Source organism: Carex rostrata, chromosome 33 (genome assembly GCF_964058835.1).
Source record: "Carex rostrata chromosome 33, lpCarRost1.2, whole genome shotgun sequence".
Classification (NCBI taxonomy): domain Eukaryota; kingdom Viridiplantae; phylum Streptophyta; class Magnoliopsida; order Poales; family Cyperaceae; genus Carex; species Carex rostrata.
In genome coordinates, this window is record NC_135950.1 from 404,563 (window position 1) to 424,021 (window position 19,459).

A 19,459-nucleotide genomic window follows, 5' to 3' on the forward strand; every position below is an offset into this window, starting at 1 on the left:
TGTTTTTTCTTTTAGTTTATGCTTGCCAATAAAAAAAAAAGGTACACTAATCCGGACTTCACAAATTAATAGCAAATTACAGAAAAAAAAGGGTTAAGCTCCGCCCATTATTTGCCTCAAATTTAATATAAATGAATGAACGATATCAATTGATTTTCTTAACGAATAAAAATTATGCAACACTTGACAAGAACATTCTAACAACACAAAACTTGCAAATTTATTTTTTATTCTTTTTAGTAAAGGTTGGATATCAGATTATCCAGCTATCTTTTAGTATTCACAAAAATCGTCCATTTAAATTTCAAAACTATAACTTTATAAACGAATGACATTATCTTATTTTTTCATTAATCTTGAAGGATGTGAGAATATGAATTTGAGGAATAAATATTCAGCTTCAATAACAGAGCATATATTGATATTTTAAACTTTATTTCTCTCTGGTAGTGTTTATTAAAATTTAGCATCAACAGCATGAAAACTACAACTTTTTCTTAGCAGAAATTTTTCAATGGAATAACCACTAACCAAAAGAAGTAGAGGGATTATATACCCCCTAGACTAGAATTTTTGTTTTTTTTTTTGAAATCTTAAATGCACGCTTCAAAACACCTTTGAAAATAACTACACCTGCATCGCATCAGTTTACATAAAATGAAAATCAATTGGATTACTTCAAAAAAAAAAATAACAATTAGTAACAAAGATACTGAAAACACGCTTCAAATTTGAATTGGAACTACAAATAAATATCTCAAATCTGAAAATTATAACCTCAGCTAATGAATTTTTTTTATAAATTTTTGGTCTACCAGACATTTTCAATCCTTTTGTTTTATTTTTGAGGATAAATATTCCAAATATAAATATAGTTTGATCATCTTCTCAAGAACTTTTATTACAAATAAAACAACTCAAATAAAAGCTCGAAAACCATCTCATTAGAGAGTGACATACTTATTTGATTGTATCCGGCGCCTTCACGCTTTTTTCTATATGCTAAATTATAGCAGTAATGAAGATTAAGCCCTGATATAAAGAAAAAGAATAAAATTAAATGGATAGTAGAGCTTGACGGGTTGTCGGTTAGTTGACTCCATAAATCCATTTCTCGGCATTGCTGGTGTAAGAAACCAGTTCATCAGGCTTGAACCAAAGTGCTATCTCATCTTTAGCTGTCTCAGGACCATCACTTCCATGAATTATATTTCTAAACAGAAAAGAAAAGGAAAAGAAAAAAATTAACATACTTGAGGAATGCAGTAAACATGGATTTAACGCCAAGAATTTCCAAGAGTTATTTTGCATATTTCCCCTAGTATTTTATCTTATTTTGAAGTGACCGCCAATATTTTGTACATATGTGCTTATAGAGCAGGTAAAAGTGAAAAAGAAAATGTACAAGTTTTTATATTAACTAAATCAAATCTGCTGATAATAAGTCCATGTAATATCAAACTAAATATTTAAGTTTTGCAAAATCATAGTTACTGCTTTGGACGTTACTAGAACCAGGGGCAAAATTGTCAATATTTAATAAAAATAACAACAATCAAATTAAATTGAGTTTCCCAAAATGCTGGCTTTTACTGTCAAATATGAAAAAATGGGTTAAATTGAGTATACTTTGAAGCTCAATTGGGAAAATCAGGATAAGTCGAGCACTCAAGCTTAAAAAACAAAATTGGCATTCGAATTAGCTAGTTAAAATTTGACTTAGTTACCTTCCAACGACAACAGCAAGATCGCCTCTGATGGTGCCAGGTTCGGATGCTTGTGGGTTGGTCGCTCCAATTAGCTTTCTACCATACTTTATTACCCCCTCTCCTTCCCATACCTATGAAAAGAAAAATAAAAAGGTAAACAATAAGCTGTTGGAGCGGTAGACTATAGGCCAGATGGCACGAGCACAAAGGCAATAGTATGCTTAATTAAGGCTTAAGTATTAATAAGGGGTAAATTTGTAATATCAGAAACCGAACCAATATTGGGTGGTACACATATTTATGTGAGGATGGAACTTAAGTTACCATGGCAAGAACGGGCCCGGAGCTGAGGAAGTCGCAGAGACCACTAAAGAAAGGTCTCTCTTTAAGGTCGTGGTAGTGCTTCTGGGCAAACTCTTTTGATGGTACCACTAGTTTTATTGCTACCAGTTTGTATCCCTTCCTCTCAAAACGGGACACTATCTCTGCAATCTGTGATATAAAAATATATATATATATATATATATTAAATATGTATGACTTTCATTCTTATGAAATTTGCACTTCTAACGGAAAAGTCTGACACAATAAAGGCAGATGTCATACCAGTCCCCTCTGCACTCCATCAGGCTTAATCGCAATAAAGGTGCGTTCCATCTGATTAAGTAATAATCAGTTAGTAACTATTAGATTCATATATGCATAATAAAAAAAACAAATGAGTGATCTATTGTGAACTATGCAAGATATAAACAAAAGAATAGTACCTCTGCAGCATGAGCCTCCTTGTCCATAAGCATGTATCCTGAATTCCAAATTAAATTATAAGTAATAGAAAACGAAAAACAATTGTAAAAGTACCTTAAAATTTTAGTTTTAGTTCAATAAATTTTCCCAGAGAGGAGCATAAAAACACTTTTAAGTTTGGCAACATGAATTTAACACAAAGCTAACAAAAGACAGAATGGAACAAAGGTACAATTGAGCATGTAACAACAAAGATGAAGTGGTACAAGGAGACAAGTATTATATAATAAAATCCTCAAAGACCCTTATATAAGACTAAGGATAGCAAGTTCTGAGCACGTACCAGCTGCCGGGATGGCAAGAGCAGCCGAGAACCATTTGCTCTGTGAGGTGTTATTGCCACCGGCTTTTTCGTAGAAGGAAGCAGCTGTGCTTAGCTTTCTTCCAGCATTAGCTAATGCTGCTACTGCAACTCCCTTGCCTTTTACATAATAATTAAAAAAAAAAAAATTCCAGTAAATTAGTTGATTATTTATTTTTTACAAACCACACAAATACACACTGGCCCACCCATGAGAAAGAAGCTAGCATTCGGAATAGAAGCATTTCCTTTTTAGCCTTAGAACATAATTACTAATAGCTGACAGAACTAAACACATGTTGACACTTCAATAGGTCTAAAGTTGCATATGAATTGCATCATTTTCCTTGTAGGTTTAACATAACTGAACCTGGTTGGCACTTTAACTGGTTTGGGTTTAGTTGAAACCTTATCTAGTTGGGCTCTGTTTTGGGCTATTTGTAATGGGCTCTTGTTAAGTCTTTCATAGCCACATTTTTCACACTTCCTTTCCTCTGGTTAGTATTTTGCTTATGATACTAAATTGTGAACACTCCTATTCTTCAAAACTTTAGAAATCACAATAACAATATAAAATCAGTAATCTTGTAAAGGAAAAGTATTTAGTGCCGATCTAATTAAATAAGCGCAAATCATATCAACCTTTACTAATGCATTGATAGCCAATAATTGACCGATTGTTTTATTAACACATGGCACTATCTACTGTTTAAACAAATCAAAATGTGCCAGAACGTGACCCTTATTTTTCTATTAAATGTACAAGTATCTCAAAATAAGAAGATAAGTATTTTTTTTAATATAAACATATCAAAAGCTGTACACCTACACTGATCATGTAATTAATTGCATGTTCGACCAAAAAACAGATCCAGAAAATTATATATTAATAACAGAAATTTTGACTTTTGCAATAAGGGTTTTTCCAGATTTATTTTCAAATCTGTATATAAGATCAGGCAAACATGGATCTGTTCTTTCTCTATAGTCATATAAAATCTTTCAATAACTTAATTTGTGAAACTGTGGTATTATAAGAAATGAATGAATTAACTCGTTTACGAATATTCAAAACAATTGGGACCTAATTAAGAAAAATACCAATAACCATTAGATGATAGGCTGAAAATGTGCCACGAAACAAACTTATTTATTAAAAACTATAAAATCAAATACTAGAAGAAATCTTAATTTTCTCCACAAAACGCCACCAGATTGAAATCTAATTAGAGTCAAATCGTTATTTAAAACCATTTATTAGAAAAAGTATGCCTCATCTCAAAAACAGACCTGACACAAGCTACCCTTCTCCTTATTTATAAGAAGGATGAATATGAACTCACAAATAGCATCAAATTGATCAAAATCAGGGGTTTAGATGCATCAATAACAAAAAAAAAACGATTGTCCCATATACTCACCAGATAACAGAGGAGAGTTGCGAGAGGCTGAGAGCAAGGCACGAGCCGCCTTCGAGCCAGACCTAACCAGCTGAGACGCCATCTCTTTCTTCTCTAATTTGGGTTGTGCTTATTTATTTATTTCAATCTAGTGTTTGGTTGTGAAAATTCGGAATGATGAGGCGATAGGCGATGCTTTCCTCGGTCGAGAGTTTATTCCATTCGTGGTGCAGTGCGAGTGTGGGAGGATCGGATACTGTCGTGGGGATTTTACATTCTTACCCTTCTCTTTTTGGTCTAATATGGATAACAAAATTGTTGGTTTGTGTGCACTTCAGGGGTATATTAGTACATTTTGTATTGCCATGTGGGACCATGTGAATGGGTAGTTCGTTTCAGCCGTTGGGCATGACTGATCATCTCCGGGGAAAAGAACTGGATACATCCATTTCTAATAGATGTTGCCGTTTCTTTGGGGCAATTGGGTAGAGACGAGATGCCCTATTTTAGCTGCCAGGGTGCAAATACGAACTTGTGCAATGAAAAGGAGAAAAATAGGAGAAGGACAATATTTTTAAATATGTGAGATTGAATTATCCTCTAACAGTAAAAACACAATTTGAAATTATTTTTACATAAAATATTTCAATGAGGTGCTTGAGGTCTACGTGGAGATCTGTGCAGTATACAAAATCACAAGTTAAATAAAAAAAAGGACATTTTGATAGTTTTCAGTCCCTCATAATTTAATAAAGTTTAATATTCTAATATTTAAACAAACATTTTATCAAACAATACTCTCTCTCTTTCTTAATAGTGCGCACATGGTACTCTTCTTCTATATCTGTTTTGAATAATACTCTCTTTTCGAGATTTATTGAATAATTTTATTATCATGTTATGTTCATTTTTATTCGATTTCTCAATTCTTTTTGTTATCAAGTTTTACTCATTTTGATTTAAGCCACAGTTTTATATCGTGAAATTTCACGAACAATTTTAGATTTTTCAGAAAGTTGATTTTTTTTTTTCAAAAATGCATAACTCGTTAATTTTTGATTTAATTGTGGATTTTCCTTGAAAGGTATTGGAAAGATATTGAAAGGTATAATTCAAATAATATTATCCTAACATTATTATGTGATTTATCAAATGAATCCTTAATGTTCATATTAATACGAATTACTATTTATTTCTTTGACTTAAATGTTAAGCTATGAATAATTTGTTATGGACTGATGATTTCTTCATAGTAATGATGTCAGCTACGATATGAGATGGTAAAAAAAAAATGGGAATGACTAACAATATTCTCATTCAACCCTCCGTGCTAAAAGATAAAAAAAAGTACAATGGGGGACCACTAACTGACGCGCACGTGGTAACTACTACCAATGAGTAGGGTTAACGCGATTTTATTCATCGTCAAAATATATAGTATTCATACCTACAAATTTATAGTATTCATACTTATTATCTATAATATTCGTCATATGTAAACACAAACTAGAGGTGACTATTAATCTTGGGGACCAGTAACGACCAAGGGGACCGCTGACGACCTCTGACAGCCTGGATTGGGGATTGCAACTGTCTGAAAGCGACATTTGTCAAGATTGGATACCACTACAGCGAATCTATACAATGAAGTATTCATATATAACTAATGAAGTACTAATATCTAAATAATTAAGTATTCATATGTTAACAACATGAAGTATTCATATGTTGACAACATGAAGTATTCATATCTAACTAATGAAGTATTCATATCTAACTAATGAAGTATTCATATCTAACTAATGAAGTATTTACACCTGACACTAACAAATATTCACATCTGACACTAACAATATTCACACCTGCCCAGATTGGGGACTAGGAAGTATTCCCAACAGCCTAGTAATACATAAAGTATTCACATCTGACACTAACAATATTCATACTGAAGATTACAAAGTATTCATACATGTACGAAATAATTTATACAATTCAAAATCAGACACCTCTTCTGTGACACATATGCAATTCACTTAAAAAATCTTTTTTTATAGTAAATATATTGTGTTCATATCTAACTAATGAAGTATTTATATCTGACTAATGAAGTATTTACAACTAATTAATGTAAATATGAAGTATTCATATCTAACAACATGAAGTATGCATATCTAATTAATGAAGTATTCATTCTAACTAATGAAGTATTGATTGTTGCACTCTGACAACCTTCGCTGGGCTAGCATGGACCCCCTCCAATGGTGCACCACGCTCTCCCCGTCGGATCTCGACGGTGCACCACTCTCTCCTCGTCGGATCTCAATGGTGCACCACGCTCTCTAGGTAGATCGGATCTGGGAAGTCCGAAGCTGATTCAGGCATAGAGAGAGAGGAGGGGGGGGGGGGGGGGGGGGGGGTCAAGCGGGCTAACGATAGGAGAGGTCTTGGAGCGAGAGAGAGGACAGGCGGTGGTGCGGTGGCGTGCTGATGCGAGAGAAGAGAGGCAATGACTCTGAAACGCTGAAAGAAAGAGAGAGAGAGAGAGAGAGAGAGAGAGAGAGAAGGGAGAGAACTAGGTGGGTGGCTTGGAACGTTGATTGAGAGAGTGACGGGAGGAAAAATCACGAGAGATAAGGGAGGCTGGATCAGGGAAGAGAATCGCGAAGGTGAAGAATAGAGTGTACTGGACGCTTCTAGTTATTGTTGCTACAGGAGTCGTTGACTAGATAGGGAGACACTTAGGGGACGGGAGCTAGGAAGACAATATAATTACTTAAAAAAATAAGTAACAAGAAAATGTTTAATTATTCCAACATTTATTTTTGAAAATACAAAAAAAAAAATCAAATGCAATGTTCCAAAATTAATTTAAACTCTTTTATTGACTCGGAATGATCGGTAACATTTTCTTATTAAGACAAACTTATTATTTTTTTTTCCAGGATTGATTTGAACAAAAGCACCTTTCTACATCTTTAATAATCCACATTTCATTAACGATCACGCTTAATGTGGACATTAAGAAAGATATATTGATAAGAAAAAGATTAATTGGTTGTTCATCTTTCTAATTAGCAAATAACAGTTTAATTATCTCTTATATATAATAGAATCAATATAGAACCTAGCTACATAAAATTTAGTATTTATAGTTATATTTTAGCTCAGAACTAATTCACTATTTATGACTATGACCATTTCTAAACTTTTGTTTTTTACTCTTAATTAATTGATAGTAACTCATTAATTAAACTAATATTTAACGAGAATAGAAATAATATAAAATTAATTTTATATGAATATAAGTATGAAAATATCTCTCTCTCGTGTTCCTTCAATTAAGATGTAAATCTCTCACTGTTTAAAACTAAAGTCAGCCCATGGGCCTTTAAAAAAACATATTGGTATGAAAGAAGAAAAGAAGAAAGCATATTGAAAAGATTACTTTGTATGATTTTTTTTTTTTTTTTTTGATGAAAAACCCGTAGGTTATGCTTGTATTAATCAATAGAAAAATTACACAAAGTCCTGACAGCAGAAGTAAACTTGCTACCTAGAAATCAAAAGATTACAGCAATCTATCTTACCAAAGTTTTAAACAGAGAACATTAAAGAAAACAGTAATTTAAAAATCTTAATCTAAAAGAAGAAGAATTAAATTATTTGTGACCGGTGCCCATATTCTTGCTGTTGCCTATTCTGTTGGTCCAGTATCCATTAGGAAAAATGCAGGATCTAATTGTTGGAACTCCTGCATCCAATCTCCCATTGTTGAGTCAGTACTCCGTGCACATGATTGTCTTCTTTGCCCGGTTCTCCTTGCGTAATTTGCCAGTGTATGAGGTCCCTTCAATGCTTCCCTCCTAACATGTGACACTACCACTCTGCCCTCCATGCTTCTTACCCTTCGTGCACATTTGATAACCGTCTCGGCAGCCCCCCACAACGGTATGCCTTGTTCCTGCCCGTCATTTATTGCCTTTACTAGGCATTGGCTGTCTGTGAATATATGTGCTCTTGTCCCTTCCTCTCTCCCCCACTGTGTTTCCCAAATTGTGAGAATGTTCAATAGCGCTAGCGCCTCTGCATGCAACGCATCTAGGGCTGTTGTGTTTTCATATACCCCCAACTGTATCTTACCCCAGGTATCGTATACTTTCCATCAAAAACTAGTTTATTTCTAGCCTTCCAGATGCCCCAGATTAAATTGCAAACCTCTGTTACCTGATTAGCCTCCATGTTTTCTGTTATGTTTAGAAGTGCCTCTGTGAAATCTAATGGTAGATCTCCCACCCGCATTGAGAGTTGCGATGCAAACCATGTCACTCGTGATACATGATAGAAAAACACCAGATGCGTCAGGAACTCATTCTCCCCTACACCTTGGGCATTGCTGGTTTATCGACCTTACTCTCCTATGCAGTTCCGTCATTGTTGGCACTACTCAATAATCAATTTACGGACACCTCTAACTATATTAATTGTACATTAAACATGCATTTGGCAGTTAATGATCCTGTTTTCTAAAATTGTGGTTTTTATTTGCTCGGTCATGATCGAAATTAACCACTCAAAACATCTTTGATTCGGTACTGCTCTGTACCAACTACCAACCTAACAATTAGTAATGCTCTAATTCATGATCATCCCAAAGTACAGTACTCTTTGTCTCCCAGTCTAATTGTGACCCTCTTCTACGTCATAAGTACTCTTTGTTTCAGAACAAGCTGCACTCAAACGAATTAATTGTGATTTTTTTTTAATCAAATTGAAGTCAATCAAATTACGAACTACAGATTTTTTTGGCAACCATCGGTAGTTTATGCATTAGTTTTCTTCACGCTGTTTCATTTTTCCTTTTGACTTTCACGAATTCACACTAGTTATTATTCATCCAGTGACCTAGAAAAACTGCTAGTTATTATATTAATTTTATATTAATTTTATATTAAAATTTATAATAGAACTTCAGGTTCTAAACAATTCTAATAATAACTTCAAGTTATTATTTTATTCGGGTAATACGAACTTCGGATTCTTGAGAAACTTTTTATTTTGATAATAACTTCTGGTTATTATTCCATTATTCACTTATGGTAATGATTTTTATAAACTAAAACAAAATAATAAAAAATTCAAATGAAATTGAAATAATGAAAGATATAATAATCTATCATACAAATTACTTACAAAATAACTTTGTTTCTTCCGAGCAATTCGTGCTAATAACGTGTTGTAAAATAAAGATAAAGAAAAGTAAAGATATTGAGAGTGTATAACAATGGTTATCTTTGTTCATATGCTTTTTGCGTGTGTACATAATACAAGCTTACAATCCTATTTATACAATCCTATATATAAATAGAAAATGTAAATAACAAACCATCTAATTTAATTCCATTGATAAATGTGAGAAGTTGGAACATACTTTATTAAGGAGAAATTTTGATGCAATTAGTGAAGAGTTTCAAATGAACATCCATAATATAAATTTATTTTATAACAGAGCTCTGATATAAGTTTGGTTCCTGTATTATTAAAAATTAATGGTTGAAACCATTGGTTGCAATTTGAGATTTTTTTTTAAAGTTAGTGGCTTTAAATGCCAACTAACAATTTCATTGATAAAAAAACGTATTTACAACTAGTCAAATGATTCTAATTTTTAAATCTAAACTTTTTATTCTCATTAATTTATCTAAACTACTCTCACCATCTAATCCTAATTATTTACACTCCTAAACACCCTAATACATCATTCTCTAACTCTCTCTATGATTGGATTCGTTTTTGGCTGATAATCGTCACACTCCGACAGTCCGATCTACTCACGACCAAGCTTTGACACTTGCCGCCGCACTCGACGGTCCGATCTACTCATCACGGCGCTCCGATGGCCGAATCTACTCACTGCGGTGCTTCGACACTCACCGCCGCACTCCTACAGTCCGATCTACTCACCACAAACTATATCCAGTTTGAGTTTGAGTTCATGAACAAATTTCGAACAAACTATATCAGTTTGAGTTTGAGTTTGTATAAGATTCGAATCGAACCGAACTAATTTGATTTGTTTCAAAACGAACTAATTTTAAATCAAATTAATTACAAACTTTTTTCCGAATCGAACTTAGATTAAATCACGAACTACAAACTTTTAGTACAGTCCTAGTCCTTAAGTGTTAAAAATTACTTTTTGGAATTTTTACATGATTGCATCCGCAATTAATTTTTTTTTTGTCTACTAAATCATTATAATTCTTAACAAAAATATTTTTTGGTCTTGGCATAAAATTAAACAACACTATATTTTATTTATTTATTCGATCTTTTCGATTCTAATATTTTTTAACTTCCAAATTATTATTTTTTGAAAAAAGTAAGTAATTTGTGACAAACAGCGAATAAACTATTAATATGTAGTACTTATACATGTAGTACCTATCATTGTTCTCGATGTATATTGCTGTTAGTTGACCGGTCTAAGGATTCATTAGAACAATATGAATGTAGTTTACAATGCGCAGATCGTTTCGTGACTTGAATTTATATTTTCATTTTGAAAGTCTAAATAGTCGATCTGAACTGCTTAATATTATTATCATATGAAATAATGAAAATATACTTGGATACCAAATTTTATATTTTTTTTGGTAGGTAGAAAATCACTACTTTCGGATGGTTTAGAATTTTTAGATCAAGTGATTTTCTAATTGTTTCAAAAATTAATAAACAAATTTCAAAAAATATATAAAATTTGTTCTCCAAGTATATTTTCATATGATAATGATGTTGAGCGGTTCGGATTCACTATTTAGAATTTAAAAATAAAGATATTAATTCAATGCACAGAACGATCCACGCATTGCAAAGTATCATAGTTTCACTCTTAAAACAATATGAATGTACATATACAATGGGGTTTTGAATTGCTGTTGGCTATTTAAGAGAAGAAATTGTAGGTAGACTGTCTGTACTAAAATTTGTTGTGATGCGTAACGGACTGAAACCACTCTTGATTGATAAATGAATTACACAATTGTCCGAGGTAATTAATGCATACAATTGTGTTTAATTAGTGCTCACTCACCGCTGGTCTTCCAAAATTTGTGCAGAGTTTGAGCAATTCTCCCTCTTCAATAGACAATATATAGGAGTACTGTTTAGCGCAAAGTTTGTGCAATTGTCCCTCTTCAATTGACAATATAGAGGAGTACTGTTTTGCGCAAAGTTTGTGCAATTCTGGTTAAAACCAGGTTTTCAAAATTATAAGGCGTTCGGTGCAGGGGTGGATTCAGAAATTCTGTTACTAATCAGATTTAAATAGCTAATTGAATTTAAACCCATTAACTTATCGGATAAACAATTACAATTCAGTCCCTATAACTATATATATATTAAAAATATATTATAATTATAAAATTTATTGATATAGTATTGAAATATTTTTTCTAAGTTAATTAAAAATTTGTTTGACACAGTTTAAAGTAAGACTGTTCTTAGCAAATTAGCAAATTAAAGTCAAAACTTAGATAAACATGTAATAAAAATATATGTATTGAATAATAAAAAAATCCAAAAAATTTAGCCGGCCAATTTTTTTAGAATTGTAATGATAGGTCCTACTATCAGACTTTTCTTGTTATCTTAATTTTTTTCATTCTATTTACAAAATATATAGAGCATCGCAGATCAAAAAAAAAAATGAAATACTCAAAATTAACCAAGGCTTAAAAGGAATCAGTTTAAGAATTAGACTAACTCAGAGTCAGGAGTAGACAGAATATCAAAGAAAAGAAAAAAGAGACACTTACGGAGTAGTTTCTTCATGGATCCACCGAACCATTCAAATAAAAAAAAATAGACACTTACGGAGTAATCCGATGGTTCTGTGTGAATGAAACCAGTGTTTTAAAATGTGGCCGCATGGGCCGCATATGCGGTCGGCAGCCGTGTTCAGAATGCCCATGCGATTTTCCATGCGGTTTTGATCATGCGGCCGCATATGCGGTCCGAATATGCGGTCATGCGGAATTTTTCATGCGGCCATGCGGATTAAAAATGCGGCAATGCGGTTTTCCATGCGGATTCAATGGTCTAAATTTGATATTTTTTGTACCCATCTTAATAAATAGTAAAAAAAATCAGAAAAATGTAAAATTTGGTCTCCAAGCACATATTAATATGGAGAATAAGATGAACGGTTCGGATCGACTGTTTGAATTTTGAAAATAAAAATATGTTCATTTTACAAATAGATCCTTATGTCCATAGAAGCCTTTGCCATATATAGGGGTGTTCAAATGGTTCGGTTTATTTGGTTTTGAACCGAACCGGTAAGATTCGGTTTAAATGGTTCGGTTGTTCGGTTGAATTGGTTCGGTTCGGTTGATTTTGTGACTTAGTTCGGTTTAAATGGTTCGGTTCGGTTTTGATTTCTCAAAACCGATTAAACCGAACCGACCGATTTTATTGATAGGGTCAAGACTTCTAGTATTATTTTGGTTCATTAATCAAAACCGAAGTTTAAATTGGTTCATTAATCAAAACCAAAGTTTAAATTGAGTATTATAGATGTATTGAGTTTTGATTTTTGAGAAAGTTCGGTTCAACCGAACAAACCGAAGTTTAAATCGGTTTAAATGGTTCGGTTTTAATTCGGTTTGCTATTTTAGTTCGGTCGGTTCGGTTGGATTTTCAAACTTCGGTTTTAAGTTCGGTTTGATTATTTTAGTTCGGTTTAAACCGAACCGACCGTTTGAACACCCCTAGCCATATATATATACGTGAATTTTTATTTTAAAATTGATCCGCATGAAAATCCGCATATGCGTCCGCATACCGCATATGCGGTATGCAGTGGCCTTCCGCATGCATGAACAAAACCGCATTTTAAAACACTGAATGAAACTACTAAAAAGTCAAATTTTGCTACCTCCGCCACCAAAGAATCGGAAGCGGGGGGGTTCCGATGCCCATCGGACCAAGTCTGGTCCGATGGTTAGTGTTGATCGTTCGATTTTGTTTAGATTTGCGTGGAGTAATATCGCTAGATGATGCCGTTTAGTTAAAACGAAGTTTAATTTCTCTCCGTCTCCGTCAGCGGGATGGGACAAAAAAAAGATAGAAAATAATCTCTCCTTTCCTCTCCTCTCTCAACTCCCTCTCTCTCACCTTCGTGCCCCTTAGTGCGACCAAAGAGGGGAGGCACCCCAAGACCCACAGCGCAACCCACGCCATGACCTGCTTCTCTCCCCGACTCCGATTGATCAGACCGTAGCGTCGCACCAAAAGCATCGAGGCATTGAGCAATGAGCGATAGTCAGTCTGCTTTCTCTCTCACTACTTTCAGGTTCAATCTCTCTCTCTCGCACCTCAGTAAGTAACTACCTTGAAATTAAACCACGTACATCGGATTTTCTTTTTTCTTTTCATTTTTGGGTAAAATTGGTTACGAACTACAAAGTACCACCTGTTTCAAATTTTATTTGAAGTGACCTAAATCTAAACCACATATTATGATTATCCTTTGTCGAATTTGAGGCTGATTGTTATGGGCTTGTATGAATTTCATATGTTTTGTGTTTATTTTATTGCAGGTTAAAAAGATTCAATTGGTGACTCTTAATATTGGAGTCATATACAGGCAAGTTTCTACTTGTATCTTTCCCTCTGAACTAGTGTGCTTGGATGCTAGAACTCAGATTGACAATTGCCTTGCAATTTTGTGTGTGTGTGTTTGCATCAATGTATGTAAAAGAAGTCAATGAAATTGATTCTTGTCCTTCGCACTAGATGTTCTACTTATATGCTTTGATATATCTAATATTTGCTTATTTTATATCTAATATTTGCTTAAAACTAACAAAGGACCAGACTTATAATAGAGTGTGATTAGCATTTGATTTAGCACCATAATCATACATTATCAATTTATATTAAATTGATAGTTGGCCCTTAACACCGACTTCACATCTTTTTTTTTTTTATTAAGTAATTACATATGCAATTTGGTACATATGTTTAAACTTTGGACTGGTAATGATAAAAAAAGCTAAAGACTGGTACATATGTATTTCGAATAGGTATATAGTGCTTCAACTCTTTAAATTTCTAATGGATTCAGATTTTACTTATGACAAACATAAGAGTGAAACAAAGGAGGAAACAAAGACTGCAGTCCAAGCCTAGAGCTCTGCAACTGAGACAAAAAGACAGGACTTGACCAGACCATGAGAACAGAAATCACACAAAGCATGCTGAAGAGTGCGCTTGGGAATTAGATTGAGGCTGTGACAAAAGATTTCTTTAAGAGGTTGTCAGATGACATGATTATAGAACTGAAGTCATTATGTACAAAATCGGTACATGAGCTCTGAGCTTGTACATTAGTCAAAACATTTATGACTAAATTGACCATGAATCAAACAGTTGAACTTCACTCACAGAGAACAAGCCATATGCAGGTTGGCCTTTGATCAGTGCCAACTGATTTTGTGACAATTAAATCTTCATTGATCTTACCAACGCCATAGAGATAATCCATTTGCCCAAAACCAGAAATGAGCTTGGAATTGAAAACTTTACAAATAAGGTGTGAAGAGCCTGACCCCAAATGAGAATAATTGGTCTTTTGAAATGGGAAATAGGTGATGCTATAAACAGTGATGATGTCTGTGCCAGCTATGGTAATTTGGGACAACTATCGAGGTAAAAAGTTAGGGCTTAGTTAGAAAGGTAGAATATAAAGCCATTTTGGTTGGAGGGATGGATTAGTGAAGGAGCTCAGCAACGACTTAATTTTTAAGAGAATCACTCTTCTTTGTAAGCTGTATTATTTGTCCTTTTTGTTTCTCTTCTGCTTTCAATCTATTCTAGGTGAGGTGGAAAGAAAAATATAGATATCCGTTGGATTGGCATTCACATAATTTTGGATTACCCTTCTAGTCCTCTCTTCTTCCTCTCTAGTTTTGTCTCAATTGGAGTCGGGGAGAGAAGCAGGTCATGGCGTGGGTCGCCTCTCAGAGCTGTGGGTCTTGCGATGCCTCCCCTCTTCGGTCGCATCAAGTTATTGAGAGGAGCCCAAAGGTGAGAGAGATAGAGAGGGAGTAGAGAGAAGTGAGCGGGAGAGGAGAGGATCAGCTGATGCACTGACGGAGACGGAGAGAAATTAAACTTCGTTTCAATTAAACGGTATCATCTAGCAATACTACTCCACGCAAATCTAAATAAAATCGAACGATCAATACTACCCATCGGACCATACTTGGTCCAATGGGCATCGGAACGCCCCCGCTCCCCCAAAGAATCAAACCCAATAATATGTCCCCCGGGCCCCGGCTCCTGGTCCCAACTCAGAATCCTTACTAATGCCTACCACTCATACCGAAATGAGTTATCAATTAGCTTTCTCCACTCTTCATCCTAACTACCAGGACTTCCTTGATCAGGTAAGATGTTTCTATTACCTCAAGCTTTTTTTTTTAACACTCTTTTTTATGTTTTTAGGTTTGTTCACCTTTTTTAGTATTTTCTAATAATTCTTTAGCCAGAGGTGCAGTTCCACCTGGCTGAAAATATGTAGTTAAAATCTTCTCTTCAGGTAATTGAGAAGAAAACACAAAGTATGCTTGTAATCAAAATAATAATTGGCAATTGTGCCTCATCTAATTCCCTGTATTTAGTGACGATTTTGTGGCACCAAGTCTTTTTGTGTATTGTATATATCTATACCGGCCTCATAAGTCTAATTACAATCATATGGACGACAACTATATATGTAGATATTTATCAAACAAATTACCTGAATTGATTGCCTAATTATTAAGGCTTTCTATTAACCTCTTTGTCATTTTACTTAATCTTGATTCTCATGTAAGTGAAGAGCCGGTGTGTGCAGGTGGGCAATTAGAGAAACCATCATATTTAAGAAAATAAGATACTAATAAAGGGCTTCATAATTGCTGTACCAAAAATGTATCAGTATAAATTAAATATGGTTGTAGTAGAAATTGATCTGTCATATTCTTAAAAGAGAGGATATTGATCTGTTATCATAAAGTTTGGTTATGCCTTAATTTGTTGCTAATAGGAACTAAAAGGAGGATAGTTTCAGCTGAATATTGTTGCATGATATGCAGACAATTATTCATTTGAACTTGCATGTATTTAATTATACATGGAATCTTCTCTAGTTATGCACTGCAAACTTTTTCTTCACCAATTAATCCAAAAATTGTATCTGCACTGAAACTTCCAGGTCAATTTTATCAAACAAACCACTCAACCTTCAGGTGTGACAACTTTGGCCAGGAAAAAAACCGCACTTGATGAGACATCACAATTCCACACATTTTACACAAATTTCCCTCAAAACAACCAAATAACAATCGTGTGTTGAACACAGGGAGCAAGCCTTTCTGATGGACCTAGCACTGGATTTCATAAGCAGGTATTTATTGGAAGAAGAAATAGATGAATTGAGCATTACTGCTCGTAAAGATGAGGCTGCTCTCCGGGAAATCGAGAAGCCCTTCTATGAAATCCTTGGGCAAAAGTACCCACTTTCTCCAAATAAACAGCTGGTAGTTCCTTGCCAATTAGAAGCAGACATTAGCTCCACCTTTTGCCTTTCAAAAGCTCAAGTTAGTTTCAATTCAACAAGATCTCCATGCATGACACATTGGTAGAGAGAATACCAGTCATGGAATTCCATAAAGGAATTGAAGAAGGATTGAAGTTCCTTCCAAGTATCAACTTTTTGGCTACTGATATTAATGAGAAGATGATTTCTGTAGATACTTCTGAGGTGAAAGATGAAAACTCAGTAGGTTTCAATTTGGTTGAAAAAGAAAATGTCAGGGCGATGTCGAGGCCCATGATTAAAAGGAAGGACTTGGATGCTTTAGAGGGGCCAAACCGCAAAATGTCGATGATATACTCTGAAGAGCCCATTACAAATGATGTTTATGAAGTATTGCTTGACCATGGAGAGGACCACATGAAAAAAGAAATTTGGAATCTACAAGAAATCTTGCAACGTGAAGCAAGCTCAAGCTGTATTGCAGAAATCCAATTCCAAGGGGATCATACCGATCTTTGCACACTACTTATCCATTGTTCTGAGGCAGTATCAATATATGATCAGCATAAAGCTCAGGATCTACTAAACAAGATAAGAATGCAATCCTCTCCTAATGGAAATGGAATTCAAAGGCTTGCATCTGTCCTTGCTGATGCACTGGAAGCTCGCTTGGCTGGTGCCGGGAGTGAGCATTATTATGGACTTGTTAAACAAGTTAGCACCCCTGGAATTGGCTTTCTTAATCTTAAGGCCTACCATTTGTTCCTTAAAGCAACTCCATTTGCAAGGGTGTTTTCTCGTTTTTCTAACCACAATATACTTAATGCAGCAAAGAATGCCAAAAAACTGCATGTAATTGATCTAGGTATTGGATTTGGCTTTCAGTGGCCATCTCTGATCCAAGCTCTTTCTAAAAGGGAAGGCGGGCCTCCGCAACTTCGAATTACTGGTATAAAATTTCCTGAGCCGGGGTTTCGCCCAGCTAAACGGGTAGAAGATATGGGGCGAAGGTTTGAAGAGTATGCTACAAGTTTTAGCGTACCTTTAGAGTACAAAGGAATTGCTTCACAGTGGGAATCCATTCGTATTGAGGATCTAAATATTAAAGATGATGAAGTGCTTATTGTTAATAGCATGGTTAGTTTCAAAAAAGTAAAAGATGAATCCTTTGATCTTGATAGTTCAAGAAATCAAGTTCTCAAACTCATTTGGCATATCAAACCCCAAATTTTCATCCTAGGAGAGTTGTGCACATCATACAGCCCCTACTTCCTCACCCGCTTTAGGCAGGTCTTGTCAACTTACTCTGCGTTATTTGATCTACTAGACACAACAATTTCACGTGGAAATAAACATAGGCAGCTGCTAGAAAATATGTTTCTTGTACCTGATATTATCAATATTGTAGCATGTGAGGGGTCGGACTGGATAGAGAGACCAGAGACCCTGAAGCAGTGGCATCGCAGGATCATACGAGCCGGCTTTGAACAATTACCAGTGGATCCTGACATAGTGAAAGAATGCACTAATCTGGTGAGAAATGTTTATGATAAGCGATATTTTATTGAAGAAGATGATAATTGGCTTCTGCAGGGTTGGAAGGGAAGGGTACTTTTTGGTGTGACGGCATGGAAACCATAACTTGATCAAGGATGTTAATCTTTTTACATTTGGAATGTTGTTGCTAATAAATTACCATTAATATAATTTTAGTCCTAAATTTTATTGATGACTAGTCAATAATCAATTTTTTTTTTCAGTGTACGTTCCAATTATCTTTAAAATAATTATAGTGTAATGCGTGTAAACTTAAGCTATTTTCTTTAACATAAAATGAACTTTCTTTTTTTAGAGAATTTTTTCTTTCATCTCTCTCTCCCGCATCTCCATCTATCTATCATTTTACAATGTCAGGTGCAATAAAAAAAAAATCGAAAGACGAAAGTGTAAAAAAGTTGTAAGATCTTTTAACCATTTAACTATCAGAAATTAACTAGTTTTTTTAGTATAAAACTTGTAAGATAAGAGTTTTTATTTCTAGTAGATGTTGCCGTTTCTTTGGGGCAATCGGGTAGAGACGGTCAGGACACGTCGATCGGACCGAAATAGAAGAATCGAGATGCCTTATTTCTGCCAGGGTGCAAATACCAACTTGTAAAATAAAATTTGTGAAAATTTTATTTTTGATATGGCTGTAGTTTTAAATTACAAATAAAGATAGTGTCCATAATTTAAAATTACGGACAATTTTTTTTACCAAAGCCACTTGAAACTTTTTGGCCAAGCAAAATTGTGGACCCCCAAAACTTTTTGGCCAATCAAAACAAAGTCACTTGAAAAAAAAATAAAAGTTGTATTCTGCAATTTCAAATTACGGACACCTCATTTCTGTCATAAAATTGTAATTGTAGTCGTGTCAAAAATAGAATTTTTTAGATTTCATAGTGATTTGGTTTGTCTTTTTTTTTATATCATAGTTCAGGGCTCTAGAACTATCTAATCCGCTTCAAGATCTGTGTCCATGAAAATTAACGCAAACATGCACATATTTTAACGGAGTATACGGATTTTAAAGCGGATCGATGGATATCGGGCCTATTCCACTATAAGTTTCAGATTTTCTGAACTCTTTATGTATTGATGATACAGGTTTCAGTCT

The 19,459-nt window shown here is 34.4% G+C and overlaps 1 protein-coding gene and 1 pseudogene across 2 annotated transcripts; one reads left to right on the forward strand and one right to left on the reverse strand.

Annotated features, from left to right (window-relative positions):
- Positions 1-831: 831 nt before the first annotated feature.
- Positions 832-4,456, reverse strand: LOC144548459 (nucleoside diphosphate kinase 3-like). The gene is made up of 7 exons (XM_078297131.1): positions 4,239-4,456; positions 2,800-2,937; positions 2,477-2,514; positions 2,316-2,366; positions 2,034-2,201; positions 1,728-1,840; positions 832-1,213 (listed from the first exon to the last, which is right to left on the reverse strand). The coding sequence occupies exons 1-7, from the start codon at positions 4,318-4,320 to the stop codon at positions 1,090-1,092; spliced, it is 714 nt and encodes a 237-aa protein (XP_078153257.1). The 5' UTR covers positions 4,321-4,456; the 3' UTR covers positions 832-1,089.
- An 11,189-nt stretch (positions 4,457-15,645) lies between these two features.
- Positions 15,646-18,627, forward strand: LOC144548711 (scarecrow-like protein 14 pseudogene; annotated as a pseudogene). The gene is made up of 2 exons (XR_013509430.1): positions 15,646-15,667; positions 16,477-18,627. The product of XR_013509430.1 is annotated as a scarecrow-like protein 14 pseudogene (transcript).
- Positions 18,628-19,459: the final 832 nt, after the last annotated feature.